General features: G+C 65.0%; 4 protein-coding genes and 1 non-coding gene across 6 annotated transcripts; all 5 read right to left on the bottom strand.

Annotated features, from left to right (window-relative positions):
* Positions 1–624: 624 nt before the first annotated feature.
* On the bottom strand, positions 625–2628 carry LOC112402221 (EF-hand calcium-binding domain-containing protein 4A-like). The gene is made up of 5 exons (XM_024749005.1): positions 2614–2628; positions 2185–2577; positions 1953–2045; positions 1301–1743; positions 625–1070 (listed from the first exon to the last, which is right to left on the bottom strand). The coding sequence occupies exons 1-5, from the start codon at positions 2626–2628 to the stop codon at positions 887–889; spliced, it is 1128 nt and encodes a 375-aa protein (XP_024604773.1). The 3' UTR covers positions 625–886.
* Positions 2489–3797, bottom strand: LOC112402234 (EF-hand calcium-binding domain-containing protein 4A-like). The gene is made up of 2 exons (XM_024749022.1): positions 3299–3797; positions 2489–2867 (listed from the first exon to the last, which is right to left on the bottom strand). Exons 1-2 carry the CDS (start codon positions 3651–3653, stop codon positions 2680–2682), a joined length of 543 nt encoding a protein of 180 aa, XP_024604790.1. The 5' UTR covers positions 3654–3797; the 3' UTR covers positions 2489–2679.
* Positions 3798–6412: 2615 nt separating this feature from the next.
* PNPLA2 (patatin like domain 2, triacylglycerol lipase) lies at positions 6413–11349 on the bottom strand. 2 transcript variants are annotated; one of them, XM_024749059.1, is made up of 9 exons: positions 11012–11349; positions 9006–9238; positions 8858–8923; positions 8348–8557; positions 8068–8128; positions 7771–7956; positions 7535–7667; positions 7205–7327; positions 6413–7110 (listed from the first exon to the last, which is right to left on the bottom strand). In XM_024749059.1, the coding sequence occupies exons 1-9, from the start codon at positions 11196–11198 to the stop codon at positions 6840–6842; spliced, it is 1470 nt and encodes a 489-aa protein (XP_024604827.1). In that variant the 5' UTR covers positions 11199–11349; the 3' UTR covers positions 6413–6839. The 2 variants fall into 2 exon arrangements, with proteins under 2 accessions (XP_024604827.1, XP_024604828.1); XM_024749060.1 differs by having other exon boundaries at positions 7780–7956.
* A 3200-nt stretch (positions 11350–14549) lies between these two features.
* Positions 14550–16441, bottom strand: RPLP2 (ribosomal protein lateral stalk subunit P2). The gene is made up of 4 exons (XM_024749072.1): positions 16286–16441; positions 15743–15791; positions 14775–14873; positions 14550–14670 (listed from the first exon to the last, which is right to left on the bottom strand). Exons 1-4 carry the CDS (start codon positions 16406–16408, stop codon positions 14594–14596), a joined length of 348 nt encoding a protein of 115 aa, XP_024604840.1. The 5' UTR covers positions 16409–16441; the 3' UTR covers positions 14550–14593.
* Positions 15578–15712, bottom strand: LOC112402554 (small nucleolar RNA SNORA52). Its single transcript, XR_003003728.1, has one exon. It is a non-coding gene; the product is annotated as a small nucleolar RNA SNORA52 (small nucleolar RNA).
* Positions 16442–16495: the final 54 nt, after the last annotated feature.

The raw sequence follows: 16495 nt of genomic DNA, 5'->3' as shown, positions 1-16495 counted from the left end.
AGTCTCTGGAGGTGCGGTCAGATGCAGACCGGAGCCTCTCTGGGCGCCGTTGGGAGGACGGCCTGGAGGGGAGGCCTGGGGTCAGTGTGAGAGTCCAGTTTGGAGGGCATCGCCTGGGAGTGGTGGGGGGAGGTGAAGGAGAGAGGGCAGAGGCTGCCCACCCGCTGCGCTGGGGACCTGAGAGCGGGAGTAGAAGGGGAAGGGGAGTCCCAGGTGGGCCCTGAGGCGGCACAGTCGCTGGGAGCCGCTCTGCGTGGACGGTGGCAGCACTCATCCCCAGCTCCCTGCCCGAGGCTCGCGCTGGCAGGGCGGAGGGGCAGGGGGACAGCTCAGGCCTACCCCCGGCGCCTCCACTCAGGACTCCAGTGGGCTGAGCTAGCCCACCCAGGACTGTGTGAGGACTGGCTTGGGGAGGGGGTGACTGACTGAGGCTGGGGGTGGGCAGGGAACCCCGCCTGCTGCTTCCTGGGAGTCAGCGGCCTCAGTCCCTTGGTTCCTACAGCTATGACGGACAGTGAGGGCTTGGGGACATGACCAGGGACACGCGTGGACGATGGAAATCTCATGCGTGTACCTCTCAAATGTTGTGGCTCCCACACACACACACACAGGAGGCCGAGGAGGTTGAAGTCAGTGGACTTTATTTGGAAGAGGGAGTTTTCTGCTGGTTTTGGTGGGATGGGGGTAGGGTGAGGACCGGCAGGGAGGCACGGTGAGACCCTGCCCACCCAGGATTAGTTCCTTCACGTCAGCAAGTCAGGCAGGCCAGGCAGCCTACTGGGTAGAACCCCCAGCCAGGATGGGCAGCCCCCAACCACGAGGAGTCGCCTTCAAGGGGCAGCTTCTCCGAGTAACCAAGTAACGCCCAGTGAGTCACTCGGGCTGGTCAGCGAGCACTGGGAAGGTGGCCAGAGCCGCGTCTGGGGGGGCGAGCCCAGCTACTACAACAGCAGGAACAGCAGCGGGGGGGCCCCAGCAGGGGGGCCGTGGTCAGAGCCTTCCTGTGGCCACTGACCAGCTGCTCGGTCTCACAGACGTCCCTCTCGTCTCGTAGCCTCGTGTTCAGCTCCCTGGGAATAGGAGTCCAGGGGTTCTGAGAGGTCTCAAGAGGCAGCATTCCTAGGTGGGGAATGCAGGCACGGGCTCTGGCGCTCCCTCAGACCAGAAGAGAGGTGTCTGCCTGGAGCTGCAGCATGATGGATGGAGGGCAGACACAAGGAAGGACTTCCTTGCAGTGGGATGGGGCAGTGAGAGGGACTGTTTGGGAGCTAGGAGCTGGGCTGACCCCTTCCTGACGCACCTGAGCAGTTCCAGTTGCCGCAGGAGGCTGAGCTTCTCTTTCTGCATGTTCCTCGAGACCGTGACCACGTCTCTGCAGGACGGAGGTGGTGACTTGGGTGCAGGGAGGCTCCTCGGGGTGCCCCACGACCCCCTGGAGGACCCTGCCCCACGGAGACCCTGGAGGTGGGGTTGGGACGGGGTGGGATGGGAGCCCTGGGCTCCAAACGCGACCCTTCTCGCGACCCTTCTCGGAGTCCGCCCCTGAGGGCCCAACCCCATCCCCGCCCCCCAGCACCGTTGGGTTTGCTCCCGACGGCCCAGCAAGTCGCTCTCTAGTCTGCGGAGCTGCTCTTGCACCCCTTCCAGTTGCGCCCGCAGCGCCTCGTTGGCCAGCCACAGCTGGGCGTTCTGCGCCTGCGCCTCCAGCTGCTCGGTGGTCCGGGCCTGCAGCTGCTGTTCCAACTGGGGTGTGGAGGGATCGAGGCTGGAGAGAACCCCCGCACGTCCCCGGGATGCTGCGTTTGCCCCTGACTCCCAACAATTCCGGGGCTGGGAACAGAGGCCCAAGGGCCTCAAGGACGCCGGGGAGTAGCATGGGGGACGGTGAGGATGAGGCCTGGGCTGGACCGCTGTGCACGCCTCCCGGCCGGGACCGCCGGGCAGCTGCTCACCTCTCGCTGCCGCAGCCCCGCGCGTTCCAGCTCCTGCTCGCGACTCTGCAGCTCCAGCTCTAGGCGGCCTCTCCGCTCCTCCCGGGGGACGTCCTAGGACGCGCGGGGACACCTGAGCCCCCGCGGCGGCGGAGCGGCAGGGACGCGGGTGGGACCACTTCGGAGAAGGCGGGGCCGGGGAGACCCGCGCGTCCGGGGTTGGGCTGGGCGCGGGGCGGCGCTGCGGGCCCACCTGACTCCGCAGGCGCCGGCGCTGCTCGCCAAGCTGCCGCTCCATATCTTCGTACAGACATCGCACCGTCCTCTCGTGCTCGCTCTCCCGTTTTTTGAAGCAGGGACTCCCCACCCCACCCTGCAGGGTAAGAAGCCCCCAGAGGCACTCGTAGTCTTGCACAAGCTGGGCATCCCTCTCCTGGGTGCTTTCACCCCTGTGGGGGTCTGTGCCTGTGCGGGGCTTGTGTGGCCAGGAGGAGTGTGTGCGTGGGGTTGTGTCCTTGTGTACACAGGGCTGTGCCTGTGCTGGGCGCAGCCCTGGCTGCTGCCTCCTGAAATGCAAATTCTGTGGGAAATCAGGCCCGGCACTGAGTAGTTGCTGCTGGGAGAGAAGGAGCGGCCCAGACCCGGTCTAGGGACCCTGCCTGGGAACAGACATGCAGGCGACGCGGAGAGGCAGCATGCAGGCGGACAGAGAGCAGGTGAGGGTGACGGGAGCCGGGCCAGTGCCGACTCACTCGCCCAGGACCCGGGCCACCCCCAGCTGCTCCAGCGCAGAGCAGAATCTCTCCTCGTCCTCCTCCTCCAGGGAGCCCCCGGGGCCTCGCACATCCGACCAGCCCGCCTCGAAGGTTTCCTCTGGAGCCTGAGGAGCCTGGGAGGGCAGAGCCCCCGGGGCAGGCTCCACCCCCACCAACTTCCCTGCGGGCATGGGAGGGAGAGATCACCCGGCTTTGGGTCACCACCCCCAGCCCAGCCCACCCCCGCCCCCCGCATATCCTGCCCTTTCTCTGAGCCCAGTTTCCTGTTTTTCTTCCTTATTCTGGTCCGATTCTTGTCCTGGGAATGGGAGGTGACAGCTGGGCTCGGGCCAAAATGAGGCATGCCTGGCTCCCAGTCCCACCTGGGTTTGGGTCAGGGAGCAGGTCATCTCCACTCCACATATGCCACAGCATCTGGGGGGCTTCCCGCGGTGCCTGAGTGTACAGACACCAGCCTGTGCTCCGGAGGGAGGCCAGGGAGAAGCACGGCCTGCCACCCATGTGGGCTGTGGGCCCCAGAGAGTCCCATATGTGCCAGCGGAGGGTGTCTGAGCAGCGGGGTAGGGGGTGGGGCTCAGGGGCCGGGCTCACCTAGGCCAAGGCAGAACTCTCGAGCGGTGAGGAAGCCGGTGTGCGCCTGGTCCAGACTTTCAAACACAGCCTCCAGCTGTTCGGGCGTGAGGGGCAGGTCGCTCTGCAGGCCCTGGCCGGGCAAGGATGGCAAGGCTGAGTAGCCAAGGTCAGCCCTGGGGTGGGAGGCCTCTTGGAGCTGGGGGCTCACCTGCAGGTCGTGCCGGGTGATGAAGCCCTTGGCCTCCTTGTCGCACAGCAGAAACAGCTCCTGGGCCTGCTCCAGTGTCGCTGCCAGTGGCCCTGGGGCGTGCCCCTTGTCCCACCCCTCCTCCTCCTGGTTCTCCCCAGCCCCAGGCTTCCCGGGGCTGGCCATGGCGGGGGTCTCAGCCTTGGGCGCTGTGAAGCCAAGGGGAAGTCAGGGCCTGAGCAGAGCTGAGAAATGAGGGGAGAGGAGAAGTGGAGGCAGAGAGGGTGAGGGGCAAAGGTGGCTGAGGGCTAAGCTGGAGCGGTGGGGATGGGAAGGTGGAGGCCCAGAGAGGAGGGGCAGCTGGGGGAGGTGTGGCCCAATTGCAGGTGGTGGGGCTGGCGCAAGGTGTCCTGGAGTCGGGGCCTGGAGACCGGGCGGGCCGGGCTGGGCCAGTGGAGTGTCAGCCTATCCCGGCTGATAGAGTCCTTAGCCTCTGAGTCTGGGCCTCTGGGCCTTGCTTCCAGCCAGCTGGCAGGCGGGGAAGCTCCTCCCTCCCTGCCTGCAGCCCCGCCCACCGGCACCAGGCCCCAAGGGGTGCAGGTGCAGGGTCCAGCCTGGGCCACGATGCCTTCTGTGGCCCTTGTCAGGAACAAGCTCAGAGTCTAGCTTAACAGGCTCTCCTGCTGGCACTATGCTCTCCACCAGACTGGCCTCCCTCCCCATGGGGGCGCCCTGCCCCCTAATCAGACCACCTGTCATTCCCACGACACCTGGACCCCAGAGTTCCCAAAGCTAACCCCCAGCGTGGCGACAGCCCCCCACCTGGGACCCCTCTGGTCCTCGCCCCCCAGCCCAGGACTGTGATTCTCTCTCCCCACCCATTCCTGGGGGATGCGGGAGGCGACCTCCAAAAAGGGCAGGGCTGAGAAAGGCGGAGAGGAGGGGACACAGGGGCGGAGACGTCTCCGCCTCACGCCGTCGCCTTCCCCGGGCGGGCTCCACGGGACCGGGGGACCATCCCAGCCGGAAGCTGCGCTGTGGCCGGGCCGGGGAGCTGGGGGGAAGGGCTGCCTGAGCGCCCGCACCCTGGGGCCTAGCCCACTCTGCCCCCGCAGTGCGTGTCCCAAGGGGCCCCGGAGCCCCTGACCTCGACACGCGGGGATCGGCGCGCCTGGCGGTGACGGGGGGTGCGGGGCCAACGCGGGCGGGGGGACGAGCCGGGCGGCTACCTGCGAGCTTTGCCACCGCACCTGCTGCACACCAGGCTGTTCTCCTGCGGGCACCGGGACCCCGGCAGCGACGGCCCTGGCGGAGCCGCCGCCGCGTCCCCACCGTGTCCCCGCCTCTCGGCATTGCCCCGGTGGCCCAGTGCTCGCCTCATAGCCCGCCCCGCCCCTGCATACGGCCCGAACCCCGAGTGTCTGTCCTGGCAGAGTCCGAGCGCATAGTGGGGGGATGACCCTGGGGACCCTTCCTGCACAGGGCCAAAGTTGGGGGGCAGTCCTCAGGATCCCGATTTAAGGCGCCAAAGTGTGTGCACGAAGAAGGCAGGAAATTGACCAAAATATTTTCAACGCTTTTCTCTAGAAGTGGGGTGACTTTCCTTTCTTCCCTATACTTCTCCAATTTTCTTTTTCCATTTTTAAACAATAAACGCGTACTATACAAGAAAATGGTACTTAAATCAGCGGCATAGATGCCTGTGCGTGTGAGGGTGAGTGGCTGGGGGTGGGGGAAGCAGAGGGAGGTCCTCGTCTCAGCAGGCGCCCCAAGCACTCCTTTGGGGGCATAGCCCTGACTCAGGTTCCTGTTGGGGGAGGGCTGCCAGAAGGTTCTGGGTGGGGCCTGTGTGTGACCTTCCTGAGGTGGGGGGGAGAAAAATCCCGTCATCTTCCCAGGGGTCCTCCTCCCCGGCCCCAGCCTGGCACCCACCTGGAGGGGCTGGCCTCGCAGAGCTGTCCGGACAGCGCTGGGGGGCTGGAGGCCTCTGCCTCTTCAGGGGCCTGGGATCCTGCTGAACTAGAACAGGTTGGGCCTATAGGACAGAACCTTGAGACCAAGGTGGGGGTGGCCCCTGGCACAGGTGCACGGGGACTTGCTGAGCCGGCTCTCCCAGTCCTGCAGTCGCGCTACCGACCGTTATTGTTGGCTGGGGGCTACTGCCGCTGCCCCGTGCCTCGAGGAGAAAGGGCAGGAGGGCAGGTGCTGGCTGAACCCGGCAGGACTAAGCGCTCTGGACCCCCAGCCAAGTGCCCAGCTCTGCTCAGGCGCCCGTCACCCCATGGGCCCTTGTGATCACCAAGGAGGGCTGGTTACATCCCCTCAGACTGCCCAGGCAGGGCAGAGAAGGCCTTCAGAAAACCTCATCCCCCCCAGAACAGGATCCAGCCCCCTTTGGCACAGACCTCGCCCCGCCCAACATTCCAGATCCCTCCTGTATACCAGCAGGAGACTGGGGACACAGTGGGGGGGGGGGAGGGCAACAGGGGAACGAGGTGTGTGCACCTCGCAGTGAGGCTCATGGGTGACAAGGGCAAGACCCGCACCACCCACAGAGCCTTGGGCCAAACACCCCCAGTGGAGCAGGCCCCCAGAGCTCAGTTTGGGAAATCAGCACCACGCCCCCAGGGCACCATGGAGCAGAGGTGCAGACACCACCTCGGTAAGAAACTGAACAGTTCTGTTTGTATCTTGCAAGGATCTTGGTCCCCAATACTTCCACTGGCCCTTAGAAAGCTGTGCCCAAGGGTCCCAACCAGAGGAGCAGGCTGAAGCCTAGGAAGCCCGCAGTGCTTTGAGGGGGGAGCCCCAGGCCCGGCTGGCAGGGCCGGAGTGCCAGGCTCCAGGAGAGCGGGAGCCCAGGAAGTACTGGCCTGAGGCTGGACGCTATGGGGGTCAGCTGGGGGCGGCGGGGGTGGGGAGGCGTCACCAACGAGTGAAGGAGGTAAGGCTGAGCGGCGGCATTTATTACATCTGCTTTGGCAAAAATAAATAATTCACACACATTCTTCAGCCAAATGAGAAAAATGTAGAGGGAGGAACAGGTGCAAAGTTCTCAGGAGTAATACTGCACTCGCGGGTGTGGGTGTTGGGCAGGGGCCGCAGGTGCAGGAGTCCCCAGCCCCAGGGCGGGGCCTGGAAGGGGAGGTTAAGGCACAGACAGGGGGCCCTCTGCGAGGGGAGGGCTACTCCACTCCCCTCCCTCCTCAGTGTAGCGAGTTAGTGGTTGGTTGACAGCAAAGCCCCCTCGGGCAGCGTGAGGGACCCCCATCTCCTCTCTCTGCTGGCCCCGGGGCCCCGCCTCACGGGGCAGGGAAGCCGGGGGGCCCGGCCCTCGGCACCGGGGGCGGGGAAGGCCGGAGCGGGCGGCTCTCAGCAAGGGGGCGAGCCGGGCGGGTGCTGCGGGGGCACGAGGGCCGCGCCGGCAGGGGTGCGCATGCGCAGGGCGTCCTGCGGGAAGGCCACGTTGGTGCAGAAGAGGCCCAGCAGCAGCTGCCGCTGGCACTCCTCCCACTTCGCCAGCACGTCCCCCAGCGACAGGCTGTTGCGCATCCAGCTGGGCAGCGCCTCGCTGTAGACGGCACAGGACAGCGGCACGGAGGGCAGCGACCGGGTGCGGCGCAGCTCCACCTGCTCCGACAGCCTGCGGGCGGGGAAAGGACCGAGGGAGGGAGGGAGGGCTTTCGTGGGGGCCCCTGAAGCTGCAGGCGGGGTGGACAGGGCAGCAAGGAGCTCACCTGGAGGGCAGGTGGCTGCCCAGCTTCCTCTTGGCGCGCATCACCAGGTACTGACAGATGCTGCCCGTCTGCTCCTTCATCCAGCGGATGTCCTCGGGAACGTCGGGCAGCCACTCCAGCAAGCTGGCGCGGGGCACAAGGCATAGCCTCAGGGGCTGTGGCCCAAACCTCACACCCGCCCCACCCCACCTCCGTCTGTGCCTGGCTTCTGGGACCCCGACGTGGCATCTCTGCAGCCCCTTAAACCGGCCGCCTTTTTCTTCCCTCGAGTGCCCACCACCCGGGGATGATCCAGAGTTCGTCCCTGCACCCCTTCCTCCTGCCCCGCACCGGATGGTAAAGGACACGGCGCTCTCCAGCGGCAGAGTGTAGGGCACCATCATGGCCGTGGCCAGACGCACGGGCAGCATGTTGGAGAGCGTGGTCAGCAGGTCCGTGGGTTCCATGCAGGCGTCCAGCAGGGCTGTGGGTGCAGGAGGGAGGTTGGTGCGAGGTCGGTAGGGGAGGGAGGTGGAGCCCAGGACCCCTCTGCCCCCCATCCCCCCAGGTCCCCCGCTCCCGCCAACCCCACATGCCCTCGTTGAGCCTCGAGGGCAGGTGCTCGAGGATGTGATCCTCCCCAGGTGGCTGCAAGTGGTCCTTCACTCCGGTCCTCTCCGTGGCCACCTCGGCCTCCTGTGCGTCCTCATCCTCGGGGGCAGGAGGGCGGGTGGGAGGCAGCGCCAGCAAGGGGTTGGGCCGGTTCAGGAGGCCTGGGGTGGGGCGGGGGGGGGGCGATAGGCCATCAGCACGGCTGAGGCTGGCTGGCCCACAGAGGACAGCCACGCAGAGCCCACCCGGCTGCCTAGGCAACCCCCACGCACCGTTCCGCCGCAGGAAGCGCAGGCCATCCCTGTAGCCCTGCTTGCACATCTCTCGAAGCACCTGAGGCAGAGGGATGCATAATCTGGGGCAGGGGAGCCAGACGTGCCTGATAGAGTCCCCAGTGTCCCTGAACCACCACCCCACCCTGCCCCACTGCAAGCTAACTTGGATTCAGGACCAGGTCCAGGGTGGACAGAGGCTGGACGGGTTGCCCCAGTGGAGAGGCTGTGCGGGCCGTAGCCGGCGCCCCCGGTGCCCGGCGGGGAGGTCTGGCCTCACCAGGGGCTCGGGCGGGAACAGGGCCTTGGAGAGACGGTAGAGGTTGCGCAGGTTGAACTGGATGCTGGTGTTGGTGACGCGCAGCTCGTGGATGTTGGTAGAGCTGTCCTGTGGGCAGATGTCACTCTCGCCCGAGAACGGGGACACTGTGATGGTGTTCTTGAGCTCGTAGAGCGGCAGGTTGTCTGAGATGCCGCCATCCACGTAGCGCTGTGGCAGGGACACGGGGTCACACGGGGACAGCCGGGCTGCCCCCCCGTGGCTATTTCATTTGGGCGTTTCACCCACTGGGCACTGGCCACCGAGCAGATGGCCAGATGGTGGGGGGTGCATCTGCGCAGGGCTGGCCTGGCTCTTGAGTAACTCTGGGGGAAGTGAGGCAACGGGCAGAGGCAGGAGTGAGGGGCCGGCGTGGGGAGGCACAGATGGCTTCCTCCCCGCCTCCCTGTCCCACAGCCCACAGAGGAGCCGGCTCTTGTCACCCAGGGAAGGTGCCCAGGAGATACTCACCACCCCCTGGAGGGAAGGAGGAATGAGGCCACAGTACACAGGGATGAAAGTGCTGCAGACATTGGCCTGTGGGGCAGAGACAGAGGGAGACAGTGAGCAGGGGCCTTGGGGTCCCTACTGAACCCCCAGTGTGGCCCCCAGGGCCCACCTGGATGAGCTCCTCCTTAGAGTTGAAGTGGGTTATAATGACGTTCTCGCCATCGGAGACGCGGGTCAGGGAGATGCCCAGGCGGCCGCTGGCGCGCTCGTGGCCGTCAGCAGGCAGGGTCTTTAGCAGGCAGCCTCGAATGATCTTCACCAGGTTGAAGGAGGGGTGCAGTGGGCCCAAGAACCGCTTCCGGGCCTCTTTCGACACCTCAATGATGTTGGCACCAGCCTCCCCTGGAGCAGCAGGGGCAAGGGTCAGGGGCCAGCACTCCTGGGCTTCGCACACTCCCCAGGGCTCCAGACCCAGGGTCTACGGCACAGACTCTCGGCACCCCTTTCTACCCTAGAGGAGTCTCAGTGTCCACCGTGGAGCCTGGCCCACAGCTGCGGCTTCTGCCACCTGCTCCTGGGGAGAGAGGGGCTGCTGGGAGGGCAGACAGCTGGGGCCACGACTTACCCTCTGCCCGTATTTCCCAACTGCCCACCCTGATCTGTGAGTCACTGGGCCTGGCATGACATGGCACCCAGCCCCCACCCCGGGGAAGGGTAGAAGGCAGAGGCTCAGCTCTGACCAGGCTCAGCCTTCACCCGCTGGGCCGGATCCAGATGCACTGACCCCAGCGCAGCCCAGGGGCCCCACAGGCCCAGGGGCCTGAGGTGGGACGTAGCGGGGCCGCATCACTCCTGGGGAAGCACACTCACATCCCACTGCAGCCAAGAGCAAGCAACCCCCCGACATTCCTCCTGGGGGCCCATGGGCACTGGCCTGGGACAAAGCCAGGGTGGGAGCAGGCCCAGGGCTAGTCAGGGAGTAGCAAGGCCTCGGGGAGGAGCTGAGGACCATCCCCCAGGTCAGGAAGGGGGGCAGCGTGGAGCCAACACCCGCCAAGTTGTGGGGACTCCAGCTGCCCAAGATCACTCCCACCCGTGAGAAAGAGGATTCTTGGGAGTGGGGAGGGGGAGGCGCCATGGGACCATGTCCTCTACGAGGTACCACGGACCTGAGACCAGCACGGCGGTCTGGGAAGCACTGGCCTGAAAGCCTCCGTGAGGAGGAGGGGCAGGGCCACAGTGGTGAATTCCCAGGTCCCAAGAATGTAGAGCTGTGCTCCCTCCACCCCACCCTCCTCAGGGGAAAGGCCACCGGCAGGGTGCAGAGGAGAACACTGGACAGGCTCCTGATGGGCAGGGCATTCCAGAAGCTCATGCCCTCTGTTACTTTGGCTGCCCTAGTCGGCTGGGGGCCGGGCAGCACTCCGAGGACTCCGTGTGCTGTAAACATCACTCGCGCTGGCCGCCGGAAGCGTGTGGGTGGAGGAAGCCGACTCCGGGGCTGCAGAGTCCTAAAGCACCTCTCACCCCACGGGGTGGGCAAAAACGTCTGGCCGCAGTCCACAGAGGGCCCCAGGCCCACAGTGGGCCGTGCGCCAGGAAGGCGAAGGCGGCAGAGAGCTTGCGCTGGCCGGGCCCAGGTCTGACCTGCCGGCTCCTCCTCTAGGCGCCCTCGGGAGGCACCAGGCCACAGTGCCCGGACGCGCTCCTCAGAGGCCAACCCTTTCCCAGTCCCGGGGCCATGGCAGTCCGGAATGCCGTAGCCCCAGGAGACAGTGACCGCTGCCACCCGGCCGGGTGCCCGGGGCAGGAGGACGGCCTAGGCCTCTCCCCCGACTCTCGCGGTCCCGCCCACGAACTACTTTCTCTTTCCAACGAAAGAGCTCGTGCTGCACCTGCCCGCCCCCCAACCTTTGCGCCCGAGGGGCGGGCCCTAGGCGGCAGCCTCCGCTCAGAGGCGCGCAGGGCCCTACCCCAATCCCCGGGCACCCTCGGAAGAAAACAAGGCAGGCCCCGCCCCTCGTCGGCGTCCGGCATTGGAGCCTCGGTCGGGGTCTCGGGCAGAGACCCCAAGGCCCCCACGGTCCCCGCGGCCCGGCCCGCTGCTCTGTGCGGACGGAGCGGGGCGCTCCGCGCTCACGAAGACCACACGCCAGCCCCCGCCGGCCCGCTCACCCAGGCAGGCCCCGGTGACCAGCGCCGTGGCCGTGAGCGCCCCGGCCGAGGCGCCGTAGATGTGCGTGGCGTTGGCCACCAGGAAGGACGCGTGCTCGCGGAGGCAGGAGGCCACGCCGATGTGGTAGACACCGAGGAAGCCGCAGCCTGCGAACGAGATGTTCCATGTCGTCTCCCTGGGGAACATCGCGGCGGCCCGCCGGGCTTCCGGGCTCCGCGGGCGGCCGGCCTCGCTGTGCGCCGCGCGCTCGCCGCTCGCTCTGGAGCCGGGGCCAGAGCCGGCCGGCCGGCCCCGCAGTCGCTGTGGCTCGCGGTCTCAGCCGGCGGAGGTGGAGAAGCTGCCGGGGGAGGAGGCGGAGGCGGTGATTTTAGCGGGGGGCGGGGCGGAGCCGGCACGCGCGGCCCAATTGGGACGCGCGGGGAACGGCCGCGCCCTCGGGGCGGGCCCTGGAGCCCCGTCTCTGGCCCCGAGGGCCCACCCAGGCCGAAGCCCGGCCCCGAGACCACGCCCCTCTCCGGAAGCCCGTCTCGACCCAGAGACCCCGCCCGGAGCCCCGGCCCAGGCTCTGAGACCCCGTCCCCGCCGCCCCACCACCACCACCTCGCCGCCCGCTGTCCAGGCCACTGGGCCCTGAGACGCGACACCTGCGGCCCCGCCAAAGACACTGGCCAGGCCCGGACGAGAGTCCACAACCTTGACCTCCCGCTGCCTCCCCACCTCCCCACCCCGCCATCGTCGACGGCGGGAGGGGACACCAAGTGGCCCAGAGGTGTGGAGATGGTCGAGCTCAGGTCCGGGACGACCGCAGTCTGAGCTGGATACCCACGAGGGGAGGGCCCTGCTGTCTGGGCAGCATCCGCCCCCTCCCTCGGGGGTCGGCCTACAACACCAACCCGGGACACTGCGGAGCTCGCCGAGGGTCAGGGACCTGAAGGACCCACCGACTTATCCACAGACTTACCCATGAACATACGGGGCGCACGCGAATCACACATAGGCTTCTAGAGATAACACCGGCGTGGCAGACCCACACCGCACATCCCGACCCAGCCCTGCCCGCCACGCGCCCGGCTCCACCTTGGCACTAACCTAGGTTCGACCTGCGTCCTGCCCCAGCTCCTCAGGCTGTGGGGTCTACGTGGGTATGACTCAAGCCCTGTCCCGCCTCACTAATTGCCCCAACAGGTGGAACGTTCCTGGTGATGTCACCTCCTGCCAGCTTCCGCATTTTTCTCCTGGACTGTAGGGCAGGCCTAAACTGGCTTGGATCCAGGGGCCAGCCCTGCACCTCACCACACCTCCCAAACGAGGGGCTTGTCTGTGCTGGGCAGTGGGCAGCCAGTGTGCATCCGTCTCCCCAGGAACACTAGCTCCTCTGGCTGGAGCTTGGCTCAGGACCCAGCTTGGGGCTGCACGACCCCCAGCCCCGAGGCCCAGATGAAGCCAGAGCAGGGCCTCCCCAGGACAGGGCCTTCTGGCGTCATGCCACCCAGTCCTCAGCCTCTGTGCTCCAAGCCACCCATGCTTAGCACCATGTGCGCCTGGCATGGGGGCCAGCACGGGTGCCCGTGAGCAGTGAGCAAAGTCTACACAAACCCTGCCCCACTTGGGGGAGGGAGTGGGAGAGATGGTTTCTATTACGTTCAGATAAGGACTGAGAAGGGCGAAGAGGTGTGTGGACACTATTAACATGGGAAAGCAAAGGGCCACCCACCTACAGGACGTTCAAAGGCCCCGGGTGGGGGAATTAGGAGAGGGGAGCCCAGGTCTGGGTGCTGTGGGTGCTGGGAATGGGGAAGGCAGGGGGATGAGGGAATTTGACTTAGAACCCCAAATGCTTGGGTGGGATGGAGGCAGGGCAGAGGATGTGGCCCCATAAGGGTGGCTGAGCCCTTGGGGATGCTGCTGGATGCAGCAGGGGACAAGGGGTGTGACACAGTGGGGATGGAACAGACCCCCAGGGCCAGCCTGCGAAGTTCAGGGGTTCACCAGGGTGCCAAAGAGGACCGGGACAGTGCAAGCTGAGCCAGGAACCTAAGCAGGCCATCCCTGCAACCTGCTCCAAGGAGAGGCCAGAGCCCATGCCCTCCCCGTTTCCAAGGGACTGTGGGGCTTGGAGGGTGGCACTACCCCAGTGCCGGGAGACCTCTGCTCCCATTTCCACACCCTGTCTGACTTGTTTTGGGTACATATCCCTCCCTCCCACCAGGCCCCAGGAGCTCTACAGCCAGGAACAGGGTGGATCTTCCTAGAATCCTGGCTTGGGGTGGGAGTGGACCTGCCCCTCTCCCCGTCTGCACAGAGGAGAAGCCCTGGTATCTGCTGACTGCCAGGGAGGTGTCATGTCCCCACTCCCACGGTGTCCTCTGGCCCACATAAGGCCCTTCTCCTCAGCCTCCAAGGCTGGGATTGTGAGCTCTGCTCCTGGACCCTGCGTCACTCCTCTGGTGGGCCGTCTCTACCCTAACCTTGGACCACGGCCCCTTGCCACCTGTGTCTCTGGGTATCCACAGCCCCACCTCTCACCCCACTCATACTTTCCCCTTGCACCCCACACTGCTAGGACTCCTCATTCCCCCTTAGCCCCATGTCCCACACCCCCTCCCCCAAGGCCCTCTTCTAATCCCCACTTCTCTGGGTAGCAAAAAGGCCCTCAGCCCTCTCCCTCCACCCATGAACACCCCTGCCCTGGGGCCTCTTCCTGAGGGAGGGCCCCCCACGCACCCAGCCCTGCTGTCTCGTGCCACACTCATTACTCTCCTCCAGAACTACAAGCCCATAGAAGCAAGTCCTTCACACTGGCCTACCACTGGCACACCACAGCCTTCAGAAAGCAAAGCTGAGCATCTACTGGGTGGCCTGGCACTGCTGGGCGACTGCCAATAGCTGCACTGCAGGGCCAGGATGGTGCTTGGGTGGGCAAGTGGGAGGGCCTCTCCCCTATGCCCCACATTCTAGGCCAGAGCCTGGCAGGAAGAGCATGGGCGGGCCCGACAAGCAAGCACGCAGCCCAACACTGCTGCCCACAAACCACTTCTGGATCTACCCAGCCAAGGTACTGGCCCACCAGACAGCTGGGGACACAGGCTCAGAGGAGGTAAGTCCAAGTTGCTCAGGGGAGAGGTAGAGCCGGGGCACTGACCCCCACACTGACATCTGGGGACCACACACCCACCAGCACATCTCCTGTGCGTAACTGAGGCTCTCTCAGCCTTGCGGGAGCTGCTGACCTCAACTAGCCTGACCCACCTCACAGGGCAGAGACCACCCACCCCTGCTTTTCAAGTGTTCGTGGGCGTCCCCCTGAAGGCCTCATTTCCTAGGAAGGCCCTGGCAGTCCAGGAGCCAGGACCATGCCCAAGAAGGGGACTCAAGGCTTGGCCACACTCAAGACACACAGAAAGTGCTCCCCGTCCAGGCACTCCACTCCTGGCTCTTCAGGCAACCCGCTCCACCTCATCGCGCAAGGGCCTTGGTTCATCCCGGGATGAGACTAGGATGCAGACACCACACTCTGACGAAGGGCTCACAGGCAGCTCAAGAAATACGTCAACAGATTTTTATTTGCAGGGGAGTGGGCTCTAGTCAAACAAGCCAAACCCCATGTCGTCATCTGACTCTTCTGACTCCTCCTTCTTCTCCTCCTTCTTCTCCTCTGCTGCAGGGAGAAAGAGCGTGGTGAGAAATGCCCGCGGTGCAGGCCACACTCCCAGCAAAGACCCCAGTGTGTCTGCAGAGACAGCTGCCTGAGCCTCCACTTACCTGCGGCTGGGGCAGAACCCACAGCAGGAGCTGCAGCTCCTGGGGCAGCAGAGACGGCCACAGCCCCGCCAGCTGGCACGCTGGCCAGCTTGCCAATACCTACAGAAATCAGAAGGGAGAGGTGAAACCACAGCAGGAGCCCGGCCTCAATGTTACTCAAGAGTAACGAGGGCTTCCCTGGTGGCGCAGTGGCTGAGAGTCGGCCTGCAGATGCAGGGGACACGGGTTCGTGCCCTGGTCCGGGAACATCCCACATGCCGCAGAGCGGCTGGGCCCGTGAGCCATGGCCGCTGAGCCTGCGCGTCCGGAGCCTGTGCTCCGCAACGGGAGAGGCCACAACAGTGAGAGGCCCGCGTACCACAAAATAAAAAAAAAAAAAAAGTAACCAGACACTTAGCCCAACGTATTAGGATCCACGTCATAGATTCCTGTTCTCCGACACAGGAGAGTCTGTTGCCACTGCCAGAAACTGGCTTCTAGGAGTCCCTCCAGCAGGGCTACAAGACCACAGCGCCCTACCCTGGAGGTAAGCTAGACAAACATGTTTACAATCAGGCAGGTAAAGTCCGCTGCTCCAGTGTCCAGCAGCGAGCTCACAGACCAGACTGTTTGCTGAACTGGTTTTGCCCCGTCACGGACCCAAGGACAGAAACAGCTCCCCAAGAGCTCAACTTCCAGACAAGTCCCACATACTCCAGTCTGATACCACAGGGCAGGGGCCTGTGGTCAGCCCTAGCACCCCAAGAAGGGGTGGAAAGACTTGTTTACAAAAGCCCAGTGAGAGCACGGGCGCCCTGTCCCGGAACTGTCTAGAAGCGCCCGCGGCTTGAGCCCACTGAAACCCTGCTCACTCCTCTGGGTAAGGCTTCTAAGGTGCTCTGGTCCACAAGCGAAACCTGGCAGGTCACAGGCTGACCGGCAGGAATTAGAATGGACCGTGAAAACGAAAGCCCCGGACAGAACCTCACCCTGGGCAATGACGTCCTCGATGTTCTTTCCGTTCAGCTCACTGATGACCTAAAAGAGAGGAGTGGCCTAGTTTACGAGGCTTACCATCACACCCCTGGACCCAGCACAGCCGTCACGACCGACGCAGGACAGGTGAACTGAGACGCCCTGCGTGTAAAAACTAACACCAAAACTTACTGCTGAGAAAGGATGCAAAATATCTCACTTTACACTCAACACGTGTCAAAGTAACTTTCACCAAGTTGGGTGAAAGAAAACCAGATCAAGATGAACATCACCGCTCTCATTAAAAAAAAAAATTACTAAGAAACCTTCAATTACACGTGACTTGTGTTTCTGAGCTGAGATCTGGTTTCACCCCCACTTTTTCTTCCTTCGGGCTATACCAGTACATCAAAGCAACCCCAAAACCATATGGGCTGGCAGAAATCAGCAGGAACCTACACTTTCCCAAAGGGAAACGCCGGGTCGGGTAAGGGAGGGGTCCCCCTGTACGGAGTACAGAGCAGACCGGGGGCTTCGGGCCCCAGCGAGGCGGCTACCTTGTTGAGCCGGTCGTCGTCCGCCTCGATGCCCACGCTGTCCAGGATCTTCTTGATGTCCTTGGCGTTGGGGGAGGAATTGCCCCCGAGGGCGGCCAGCAGGTAGGAGGCAACGTAGCGCATCCTGCGGCGCGAGGAGAGGGCGGCGGCGTTATGGGGAGGCCTCCCGCCCCCACCCCGGCCCGTGCGCGGCCGCGCGTGGCTCGGTCC

Source organism: Neophocaena asiaeorientalis, unplaced genomic scaffold, assembly GCF_003031525.2.
Source record: "Neophocaena asiaeorientalis asiaeorientalis breed wild unplaced genomic scaffold, Neophocaena_asiaeorientalis_V1.1 scaffold43, whole genome shotgun sequence".
NCBI lineage: Eukaryota > Metazoa > Chordata > Mammalia > Artiodactyla > Phocoenidae > Neophocaena > Neophocaena asiaeorientalis.
The sequence above is the reverse complement of the archived record's forward strand: the minus strand, read 5'-3'. Positions and strand labels throughout refer to the sequence as shown.